The sequence below is a fragment of the Struthio camelus genome, chromosome 8 (assembly GCF_040807025.1).
Source record: "Struthio camelus isolate bStrCam1 chromosome 8, bStrCam1.hap1, whole genome shotgun sequence".
Classification (NCBI taxonomy): Eukaryota; Metazoa; Chordata; class Aves; order Struthioniformes; family Struthionidae; genus Struthio; species Struthio camelus.
Window position 1 is genome coordinate 13,302,802 of NC_090949.1, and position 12,243 is coordinate 13,315,044.

The 12,243-nt window shown below is 37.2% G+C and overlaps 1 protein-coding gene across 1 annotated transcript; it reads left to right on the plus strand.

The window, feature by feature from the left end:
* The first annotated feature begins 34 nt into the window (after positions 1-34).
* AKNAD1 (AKNA domain containing 1) lies at positions 35-12,243 on the plus strand. Its single transcript, XM_068952145.1, has 19 exons — positions 35-202; positions 837-2,005; positions 2,701-2,760; positions 3,096-3,225; positions 3,363-3,514; positions 3,628-3,687; positions 4,156-4,289; positions 4,638-4,773; positions 5,431-5,600; positions 6,104-6,206; positions 6,811-6,914; positions 7,481-7,581; positions 7,685-7,811; positions 8,269-8,354; positions 8,586-8,708; positions 8,810-8,920; positions 9,898-9,979; positions 10,824-10,971; positions 12,026-12,243. The coding sequence occupies exons 2-19, from the start codon at positions 911-913 to the stop codon at positions 12,143-12,145; spliced, it is 3,042 nt and encodes a 1,013-aa protein (XP_068808246.1). The 5' UTR covers positions 35-202; positions 837-910; the 3' UTR covers positions 12,146-12,243.

Here is a 12,243-nt window from a genome sequence, read left to right on the forward strand (position 1 = left end):
GGGGCGGGGCCCGCCAGGTGGGCGGAGCGAGGGCGCTCGGGTTACCCGGCGGGTAAGGGGACACCGCCAGCGGCCGCCCCGCCCCGCCCCGCCCCGCCCGGCTCGGCCGCGTATTTCCAAGCTGGCAGGGTCGGCGGAGGGGAGCTGCCGGGTTGGGGGCCGCTTGGGGAGAGGCGGCGGAGCGGCAGGGAGCACGAGCAAGGTAACGCGGCCCTGCGCTGCCCCTGCCCGGGAAGCAGCCGCCTTAGGAGGGGCCGAGGGCGCGTCAGGGGAAACAGAGCGTGCTGCCGGGCTAAAACGACGGGGGATTAGCATCATACTAAAATAACGCACAGCATTTTAGCTGATGAGAGGGGCGGGGGTAGGAATCAAGGCGGACAAGAAGAGAGAGGTGCTTTTTCCCCTGGGGGGCGGAGGCCAAGGAAACCTTTCATACCGTGAAGCGAGACGCGAGAGGCTATGGTTAATGACACGCCACTTTCTCCCCCCGCCCCCCCGAAGTTGTACTGCAGGTTTTCTATGCTGCTCTTGCCGCCGTTACCAAGTTTTCGGTCTCTAAGAGTACGGGGGGATTAGTGAGCAAGGACAAATTACCTGGCAGTAAAAGCCTGATTTTCCTTTCCCTGATGCTTCTGTTGTTTTATGTCACTCTTGTTTCCTCCCTGGCTAATCCCGATTTCCACCAGTGTAAACGTGAAAAGAAAACATCCATGTCAGGAGGGCGGCTCTGTAAATTTGAGTAGCAAAAAAACTGCGGTAGGTCCAAGATATAAATAAGTAGATCCTATTCTCAACTGTATTTAAATTTAAAATAACTATTACTCAATACCTTACAGATTTTGATCCAGGCAAAAAAAGCTCTCCCTCAAAACTGAGAAGCAATGACATTCATGCACTAAGTAATCAGGATATGGAGACTATGAAAGAGGGCAAACCATCAGACTGGATGAAAAAACAAATGATTAGTTCATTTTTAGAAGAGTTAAACTGTATCGCAGACACGACTGATGAGGAAAATGAAGACTTACCTTATGACGGAGATCTAGGAAAAACCTGTCACTACAGTAATTATTCAGATAATTTGAGTGACTGTACTTGTTTAAAACATATTTCTGATATTTTTTCAAACATATCCTGTTCTGAAGATAACAAAAATATAAAAGCAGCAGCAAATTATGAAACTCATCCACAACCTGGAGAAGTTTTCAATTACCATACATGTGCCACAGAAACAACTGGAATTTCAGTTGAAATGCCTGTCAGTGAAGCTTCTTTTAAGAAAGAATTACCTGTTTGCTTTAGTAGACCAGATAGGAAGCAACACCTCACTCACTCAAAAATGTCTGATGTCCTTTTGCGTCATTTTCCTAAGGGAGAGTTAATAACCACATGCCAGCTAATTGAAGGCGAGACTATACCAGAGATATCCTTTACTGAAAGTATTGATGAACCTCTGAATAAACCTGAGACTTCAGAACTTGCCAAGTGCCCTTTATCTCATGAACAACGGGCAACTAACTTTGAAGGGTATCACTTAAATAAGCATGAGGAAATAAACACTGGTGAGAGAGATCAAACTTTGCTAAATGAAAATAAGTTTGTTTCAAAGAGATCTATTTCTGCTACTATTGAGTGTGGGTGTGTACAAGAAAGTTCACCATTAATTAGTGAGAATGAAGATACACACACCTTTCAAAACACTAAAAAAGAACAACAAAAAGATCCATTTAAGAGAACAGGTTCATCTCACGAGCTCAAATTTGGCCAAGGTCAAGTTCATTATTGCCTTACTGATTTCTCTAAAGTTGCTTCAGAAGTTAAAGTACCAAAAAGAAATGACAACAATAAATCAGCTCCTGTCACTGATAGGACAAAAACCTTTCCTATTTTGCCAAGTAAATCAGTAATTGCAAATGACATTGTAGAAAACAGGAACTACTTTGATTCTGTTGAAGTAGAGAATCAAGAAGAAATGAGTGTTCCAGAACTGTTGCAACAGCTGGAGGTAAATAAGGTCATTTAAGAAACTTGTAGTATCTGTAGAGTGATGTTAGCACAAGAAAGTATTCTCTGCCCAACAAAATCTAACAGAACTAGTTCACGCAGGAAAACCATAGGCAGCAGTGAGCACGTCAATTCAGTTAGAAATTGCTTTCATGAGTAAAGTTTTGTAGGACAGGATTTCTATGCAACTTCCATTAACAAATATTTAACAATGTTCTGCAGTATTATTTGTTATTACAAAGCATCCCATCAAATTATTACAAAATTCACTACAAACTATTTCATTTTTCATTGATACACTCATTTCTAGTATTATAAGCAAACATTCAAATCCACCAAAAGTACTTTTTCCTTAAAAAAAAAAATACATATATACACACACACACACAGAGTGCCTATATATATGTTAAAGACTCCCCCCCCCCCCCCCCCCATCTTAACACTTTTCAACTCCTTATGCTGGTATTTGATTGGCCAATTCCAAATCTTTCTGAAGGATTTGTTTTACTGTTTTAAAATGTCTTTATTATGGTAGCAATTAGATCATCATTTTTCAATTTCATGCCCTGCCATGGAGTTCATTCACAGAGCTGTTACAGATGTGTAACTCCTTTCCTAGATTTGTATCTTAGTAAAATTATTTGAGATGTAACAATGTTTAACAGTTTTCTCTGTTATTTCCTGGCTGTACACAAGATGCTGACACAGCATGCTGATGCCCAGAATCATACCGATTATTTGAGACTTAATCCTAAGGTAAATCTCTCAAAACAGCAGTCTTCCTAAATTCGTTCTCTTTTATCTCTAAGATTATGAATATTTACCCAAACTATTTTGCTATCTTCACCTTGTTCCTCCCATTTACGCAAATCCTCTAATTTCCACAAAATATCTATACAACGAGACACTGAACATTTGTCAAATTATAAATATAAATACAGCAAACTATAGGAGGTAGTTACAAGAAACATATTTCATTTTACTGATAACTTGTCCTGTGCGTTTTGAGCTGTTCATAAGTTCTTCTAGTTAGCATCCACAACGTGTTTCTAAACAGCGTTTCTATAAACAAAGTTTTCATATTTTAACAGATGCTTCCTCAGTCAGATTTTCCAAATCCAAGTTTTGCCATTTACTCAGGAGGCGCTGAGACATCCTCTGAAGTTTTTGCATTACACCCTCCTTTTCCTATACAACCTATGCTTGCTTTGTCTGAAGCAGGTAAATAAAAGTTATAGTGACTATGCAAATGATGATTTTTTTCATGTAATTTGACATAACTTTTATTATATTTTATGTAAAACAGTTTGGGCAGAAACCGTTCCAACTCATTCATCTTCTTCTCTTGTGTTTTGCAGGATTACAGTGTGGGGCAACAGTATCAACATTACCATCAGCTGGTACAGTAGAAGCACACTGCCTAAATCCTTCCAGTTTACTTCTAGAACTAACACAAGGAGAAAAGATGACTCAAATACTAAAGGAACAAACAGATCAACTGCAAATGGAAGTAATGAACAGTGATGCTTTAATATATACTTAGCACTGATGCTCAAATTTAATATTCATTTGGCATATTCACTTTAAAAATCCCAAATAAAAATCTCAAATTTTCTCTTCAAGGTAGAGGACTTCTCTAAACATATGACCCAAGAGACATTCCTTTTACAAGACAAATACCTGGTAAATCCATTTATACGTTCTCAGTCATCTGAAATGAGCTTTAAATGGCTATAGTCTTAGGAATCTATGGCAAGATACTCACCCCCCCCTCCCCCCAATCTCAGATGGAAATTATGAGCATCAAAGCAGAAATGAAGGTGTTCAGTAGGGGGCTGAATTCTTAAATCTGCTTTAAGGATTACAACTCAAAACTGTTTGTGAAAGGCCTTAAATGGCCATAAAAATTATGAATTTTGACATGTAGGATGTCAGTCCAGAAGTGACGGTTTCACATTTTAGTTGTGCATAAAATAGCAGCACAGGTTACTTAGCGGACGTACACGATGCAGTCCTGTTCCAATTCGGATCAATAGCGAAATTCTTAACATCACTGCAAATACAATCTGGCTTACATAGCATAAGTAGCTATCAGTATAGCTTGCTACATCATAATTTCATTTACTGTTGAGTTATTTCTTATTGGTGAAGGTGTTAAGTCAGTTGAAAAGACGCCTTGATGCCCTGGAACAGAATTATTTAACTGCTAGAGAAGAGCACCGTAATTTACAGCTGCAGAACTACAAGGACAAGTCCATCAACATTGGAAAGTTTGATCCTGAAAGGTTAGAAAATAAGTACTAAGTAGTACTTCAACATATTCTCAATATTTTCCGAGTATCTTGCAACCGTTAAGTCAGTTGTCCTTACAACACTTTTCAGAAACGAAAACATTATCTTATGTTATATATGGTAAGCCAGAAGTGATTTAGCCAAAACTGATCACAGGCTTTGTGTGTCCTACTTATAACTGCAATATTTAACCAATTAATTCAAGTATTTAAGTGAACTCAGTGAAATCTATGAATTTATCTATCTTATGGATTCTTTATTGCAATACCCAATATCGTTTCCCCAATAAGAAATAAAACACCATTTTACAAAGGTTTCACTAACTTTGCAATTGTGTTTAGAAAGGTGGAAGGGGAAATATTTAGACTTGGCACGCTGCTTGAAGACATCCACGAGCAGGATGATAACAGCAAATGCAGCTTGTCTCCTTTGCTTACTCCTTATGAATCTGCCCATTCATCCTATTCTCTTGGTGAGGTAACTTAGCAAGTTTTGTCATTTAAAGCCTGCGTTAGTCTCTGTGTTTTAGGGATGCAAATCTCATTAACCTCAGTGTGGTTGTAGTCACCTAGTATTTGTAAAAGCATGATACTTTTAGATAGCACGTTACTTCAAATAAATAGTTTTTTGTTTTTTGGTTTTTTTTTAAGTGCAATATGACCTTCATAATATTTCATTAATTCTAACTGAAACCTAAGTAAAAACACAGCTAGGTTGACTATTTTTAATCCCAACTTCAAAAGCATTTGCTTTCAGAATAAGAAAATGAGTAAACATTTTAACTTTTACAAATCTGTCTTTCTGACAAAGCGTTACTTCCTTTGTCCTGGATTCTCAAACTGCAGAATTACTAGAAGAATAAACACATTACTGTGCTATAGAAAATAGGAGTTTACTGGTAACTATAGTACTATTTTGTCCTGGATCATAAATGCACAAGAAACATCATAGCTTTCTACAAATCTACAGATGATTAAATATCACCAAATGCTTTCACTGTCAGTACTTTAAAAGCCAGTCTTCTCTGAATCCCAAATTAGAGACATTCAGAAAATGCTAGCTGATAGGAGTCATGTACTTGCAGTACAATGACCGCATACTACAGCTGTCTTTTACTATGATTACTTCAAACAGAGCTCAGTAAACTCAAGCATTACTGATCCTCCAGAAAGAAAAGCTACTGAAACTGCATTTCTTCACAAGAAGAATGAGGCAGAAAATACAAGTCATACAATTGATGTGATCCCTCAGGCAAATCATACACTTTCTTTAGAGGGTGACAAGTGCAATCCTTACCCACATGTGTAAGTATACAACTCAGAGAAAACTACTGAAGTTGTAACAATTGATCTACAATTATTTACTGAGTATAGAAAGTTGGGATGTCTGTAATACGTGAGAGCAGATGGGAGTATTTCCAGACTAAACATCTTATATAATTCCCTACCTACATACCCAAGAATTCCTTCCAGTCCAGCGTTCCTCCTCTGAGGTCCACAAGACCCAGGCAGATAACTCCCTGAAGCCAAAAACCTATCAGTTTCTAGGAGTTCAATCATACCTCTGTATAAAATTTATTGCAACCACATGAATTCAGGATGTGAATGACTAGCAAAATTGTTTTCTACTATTTGTGTGATACTCAATCATACAAAAAAGGGGAAGGATGCAGATACTTAGGTAATTCCCGTCCTAGTTTTCTAAAAGGGTTCTAGAGACTATGCCTGCCCTTTTGGGGAGTATTTGATAAGTGATAGTCATCTTAATGAGATTAGAAGAATAAAATAAATAAATGGTTTCCCCTTAGCCAATTGAAATTACAGAAGAGAGACAAACTGACTCCCAAAAGAGAAATGGAGCTTCTGGGAAAAGGAAGTCTGCTCGCAAATAAGCATTCTCCAAATGTAATGGTATGATACCCATTTTCATACTCAGTTTATCATCTTAGATGAACATATTCAGCTCTGAGATCATTCATCATCACCAACACAACATTTCTGCCTTCAGTTTTTGCCCAACTTTTGAGCTAGCACAGCACAGAACAACGTTGCTGCACTGGCTGCCAGAAGAGAGATTTAAGGAAAGACTTTCTGAACGTTTCGGAAATCTGTGATAAAGTTAGCTTCTCTTCAGAAAGACTTAACTGTGTTTGCTAGCTTGCCTTGACTACTTTTTTGGAGGACAGACCTACAAAGTAATTGCTTGCCTAAAAAACATTTGTTTTAATTTTAAGGCATGAGAGAAATGAATTAGCATGTGCTAATCTTTCTCAAAGCTACACTAAGCCCTGTTTTATATTCCAACCACACAAATTAGAACGCGTTCAAGGGTTTTCCAGGCTGCTCTACAGTTAGAATTCTAACCAGGGAAATCAATTTGTAGAGTCGATGGCAACTAAAAGCAATATAGAAAGTGACATGCAAATAATGCCATTGTTCACACCATCCTGTTTGATGCATACAAAATAATGTAAACAATCATGTATCGATTTGTTTTGCCTTTTGGGTGCAACAGAGATTTCTTTCACCTGAGGAAATACATGGTGCTAAAGGTCTTGGATCCCACAGTCAGGGTAAATCAAGTCAAAAATTGAACGAAGATGAAGAAAGCATGGAAAGGTAAGTGTATTACATATGTTGCCTGTTTGCAAAAGTGTTTTTCTACAGCTAAATTGATGCATCCATATGTCTGTATACTGGATTCTGCCTGAAACACTGAATAATGTCTTTAACACATATACAACGATAGGATGATATGGTAACAAGCAGCCCTTTGTTGTAATCGCCAGTATGTGTGATATACCCGACCTCCTGAGAAACGACAAAACTCCCATGGATTTTATTAAAGACAGGATTATACTCACGTTACAAAGTAGCCCTTCTCACCAAGACCAATGGTTCATGGTGCTTAAATGGCACAAACTTATTTTAATAGCGCATGAAGATAACAGGCTTTACGTTCGCTCTCTGTTCAGGGATGCATTTCAGCAACCTGCATAGAGATGACTGCCAAGTTTTCGGCAACTAAAAATAACTGAAATAATCACTGTCATGAACTAATCTGGTGGCCATGGAAGGTGAGCATATTGATAGATCTGTGTAGGTTTCAAGTATAAAGTTCAATCTATAAAGTTTTATTTACAGAAACGTCAATGTGATAAAATAATTCTGTATGGTTTATTCAGCAGTTGGAATTTTTGGCAAATTGCATCTCCGTCCAAAGCTAGATCTTTTAATACGTGCCGTGTAGAACATGATATTCATCTAAACATTCTGAAGAAAGAAGGTAAGCACCAGAGAAAAATCCTCTCAGACTATCTTATTGAGTAGATGTTAGTATTTATCCAGTAAAACTCACCTAGCTTCCAGTTTTCCCTCTCACATTTAAGGAAAACTAGCTCAGTCTTCTGATCACCGTTTTCATGAACGAGTAGAAAAATTTGATGGTACTGTATGCCCTAAGTTGAAAATACATGTTACAAATATGGCAAACAAGGAACTTGATTCTGACAGAAGGTATGTCTCCAAATACTCCTCTAGTTCTCTATAAGCAATAGATTTAAAACCTTAAAAATAGCTCAAAGCAAGTTACTAGAAGCTGTATCACCCTTACCCTTGAAAATATTTTGATGCAATGTGTGGACACTTGTATGTAAGTATACAGGATTTCATAACACTTTGCTATACAGAGATGGGATTATCAAGACCTTTACTTTTAAGTACGTTTAACAGCTAAATCAGGGTCGTCTTGTCAGAACGTACCCTTTAATTAAAGGGGTAATTGATTTGTGACTGGTTAACTTTTAATTTAGGTTCTACTTACCACCTTTTCAGATAACTGGTATGAATAGAGTTTGCCTAAGAGTAAATTTGCTTTTTAACTAAGCGGTGGTCAAACATTAACATGTTCGTAAGGCTCATCATACAACTATTAACATGTAATTAAGATCTCATTCTGTTTTCATGCTCAAAGTAATGAAAACACCCAGAAAAGGAAAACTGGAAGAAGTTCAATCTTCATTCAAGGAAAACCAACTGATTTATCAGATACCAACCTGAGTAAGTAGTGATGGCATGCAAAGGCCAGAACTGTACTTCCATCTACTACTGAATCCACCCATAAAATGGAGGGGAAAAAAATATATATATATTATTTTGAACTGCAGTAATGTTAATGGCAGTGAAGAGCTCAGAAGTTATGGTGCTGAAAGCCATATAAGCACCTAGGTACCCAAGCCATGATTTCCAGTATTTATTTCAGACCTTTTTAATATGTTTTGGGGATTTTAGGCAGTGATTCAGAAGACATCTCAGCCTGTGATTCTTGCAATGATTCACAAAGTGAGGAATTTTTGAACCACGAGACTGAAAGTTACAAGACATTCAATGCAAGATTACATGGAGATAGAAAAGGTATAACGATTGCAAAAATATTTAAGCCTACGTAAAAAAAAAAAAAAAAAAATCGGTGTTTCTAGTGTCCTGGTTTTTAACCTTAGTGTCTTTGTTTTCAGAAATTAGACACAGATGCACTAGAGGAAGCAGAGATCAATTTAAACTCGGGAATTACAAAGAGTTTGCTCAGTCTTGTGCCCTGTGTAGAACTAAAAATTCCAGTTTAACTTGTAAGTATGAGGTCTTACTAAAATAATTACAACACACAAGCTAGATTACGGGGCGTAAAGCCATGCTGCCCATACCAGTATTTATAGTGCCAGGCCAAATTTAATTTAGTATAAGCAATCAGTAGCACTGTATCTAAACAGTGGATGGGTAAAAATCTTGCAGAGTAAGATCAGCAAATCCAACTTTTACATACATAGCTGAGTTTAATTCCTGTGCATGATAGATAGCATTACCTTCCTCTAGTTCTTTGTCAGTCATCCCTTCCATATTTCACTTATGACAGGAATACCTCCAGTTTTCCAGTGCCACATGGAAAAATTATTAAAACCAGACATTACTCTGCCAACTTTTGCAGTGTTAGCTGTCATCTGATGTAGTATAAACAGAAATTTCAGCTCTGCACCGAAATTGCGTATGACCTTCAGTAAGGTCAGAAAAAGCCTAATTTTTAAAGATGTTGAATATCTAAGCTTTTAAAGTCACCTACCTCCTAGATTCTTTTCTCTCCCCATGCGTACTCCAGGAAGAAACGGCGTGTGTTTCAATAGCGGGAAGAAAATATTAGTTACTTCTCTGTTTCAAGACTGAAAAACACTATGAATCCAAGTAGTATTAGCTTCATTATTAGGATTATAATAGTCTGATTACACTACACTTCCCCCCTTGCAGTCTTCCACTGTATGGAGTGGAATACAAATCAGTGTACATTTACTGAAGAACCAAATTCAGCGGGGAACCCAGCAAGGATAATTTGGCCTCATTTATGAAAATTTTCCTGACCATATTTAAGTTTATTCTGCAGTGATATTAAACTGAAAAATTTTTAAAAACGCTGTATAGAAGATGTAGATGTCATTGTTGTAGTTGTTCATGGTAACCAAAGAAATAGTTTTAATAGTCAACCAAAAAAAGTTTTAAATATATAGGAAATGACATTTTTCTGCTTTTGTACTAAACATGGCTTCCTCATTTTCAGCTTATTCACAGAAGAGAATCACCACTCAAAAGGTTTACAGAAATGAACAACCACATCGACTTGTAAATAGACTTTCAGAAAGGTAAGCTGTAGCAATTGCTGCATATAAGCAGTAGAACAGTAATTGTTGTTATTAAAGATTCAGCACGGAAAAAAATCATCAGTGTCTTAAGCAGTGGCAATACTTTCTCTTTTGCAGAACACATTGTAGAGTTTTATCCACTAATGAAAGTAAAATATTTACCATAAGAGCAAGTGTAAATGATTCTTAGAGTAATTCTTCAATCTTTCTAACTCAATGAAGAATCAATATCTGTAACCTCTTTAGCTGACAAACTTTTTGATTAAAAAAGAAAAAAGAAGGAATGTCACGTTCACAGATCCAGGAGTAAGTTTGTATTAGTTAAAACGCAGTTCTGTTTGCTACCAATTATTTCTTTACAAATAACAGTCCTCAACATTAAATTAAACTGGGAGACTGAGAAATAAAATGGATTCTTAACTATTACACAGTCTAGACCAAAACTCAAACAAGTTTTGTTGTGACCACAGTTTTGAGAGCGTATTACACCACAGTAGTAGTTGCCTGGAAGTATGATAACTGCACTTGGGAATCAATGACAGACTGCTTTGTGAGAGACGGTTACAGCATCAAGAAAATACGGCTGTCTGCCGTTATGAGAGATTTCCTAACCCTGCGTTCTGTAGCGTTTTCTGTCTCACTGTAGCGCATATGTAACACGAGTTACGTTGGACTGTGTTTTACAATTAAATGAAAAATTCTATTCACTATAAAATTAACTTGCAAACAAACATGCTAACAAGGTATAAATATCTAATTCATAGTTTAAAAAAATCTTGTGGTTACTAAAACTGTATATATTTTATTCTCTCTCTCTCTCTCTCTCTCTCTCTCTAATCTTTAGGCAAAACTTGGAGACTGCCAGAACCTGCTGTGCAAGCACGTACGACACAGTTATCCTTTCACCTCAATACCTACCCAGAAACAAGACTCCTGGAAGCAAATCAGCAGTCAACATCAGAAACACAAATGCAAGCAATTTCAATGCAAATGTAAGACTTTAGAGTGAAAATTAAAAGACAGCTTGGGAAGAGTGCATCCCATCATGGCACTATTGAACATCCTTGGAAAATGGATTCTTATAGTCTAAGCTTGTCTTGTCCATTTGAAGAGAACAGGATCAGACAAGAGGGAATAAGAACAGAATCTTGCATTTTAGATGAAGTTTTTCACGCTACTTTAAAATCACTTATGTTTTACTGTATTAAAATCCAAATAAACTTCAGTATAAGGCAACTGGCATGAATACAGGAGACCATTTAAGTGTTGTTACAGAGTAGTCTCTGTAAGAGATTCTGGGCTGTGCTTCTCAGACATCAAGAGTAGAACTTAAGGAACTGATAGGTGGAGAGCACCAGAATGGCTTTAGGCCACCTATATACCCTTAGTCCCCCATCACAATAGCTTCTTCTTAGCCTGTAGTAGTTTCATTTAAACACTGCAGGCTGTATATGCACATTCTGGGCCACCTGAATGTTCTGAAATACTGCCACATCTAAAGATTTCACTCCAGCATATCCCTTCATATGAGTATTTTGGAGACTTTTTATGCCACTTAGTGCCTGTATAAATGGGGAAAGGGGCCAGGAAAGGAGGAATGGATCTTACCTCTGGAATTATATTTTGTGTATAATTTTTGTACTATTATATAATTATATATATTGTATATAATTTTTGTACTGAAACAAAAAGTGTCTACCCTAGCCACACTAACTGCTACCAAAACCAGAGGTGTGGGAAATGGGACAAGCCTCTCATGCTACAAACGTGCATCACGTTGGGGCTGCTACTTTAGAAAGGTGTAAATATCCTTCAATGCAATGGATTACACTTTTCAAGAGAAACAAATAGCAGACACTTCCAACTTAAATTCTGCAGTAGTCTACCACATGACTCAGAATTTTTACTTTTCCATGTGTATTTGAAATAGATCTGTTGAACATGCTACAGAAGAATCTTAATTAAACTTTTCTGTCATTCTGTTCTATACCTATGGAAACATCTGTCTTCAGTATTAGCACGGCTATATTTTATTATTCCCAACAGATTCTAAGTTCTGCCCTGGATCATGCCATACAGACAGCAAATAGTTTGAAGAAAACTACAGAACGAATGGTACAAGCAGTTTCAGAAGATTTAGCTAAAGTTAGAAGCAAACAGCTTTAATTACCCAGTCTCGAATACTGAATTCTTTTGCTCGTTCATATACAAGTGTCAGTATCTCTACAAATACAGAATAATAAATAAAAAGATTATAAAGTCAA

What these genes read in the sequence shown, in the direction of transcription:
- AKNAD1 (XM_068952145.1), top strand. Translation starts at nt 911, where the DNA reads ATGGAGACTATGAAAGAGGGCAAACCATCAGACTGGATGAAAAAACAA. An exon ending in ATTTGAGACTTAATCCTAAG is followed by an intron (nt 2,761 to 3,095) that starts GTAAATCTCTCA and finishes ATATTTTAACAG; the next exon opens with ATGCTTCCTCAGTCAGATTT. An exon ending in CATCCTATTCTCTTGGTGAG is followed by an intron (nt 4,774 to 5,430) that starts GTAACTTAGCAA and finishes TACTTCAAACAG; the next exon opens with AGCTCAGTAAACTCAAGCAT.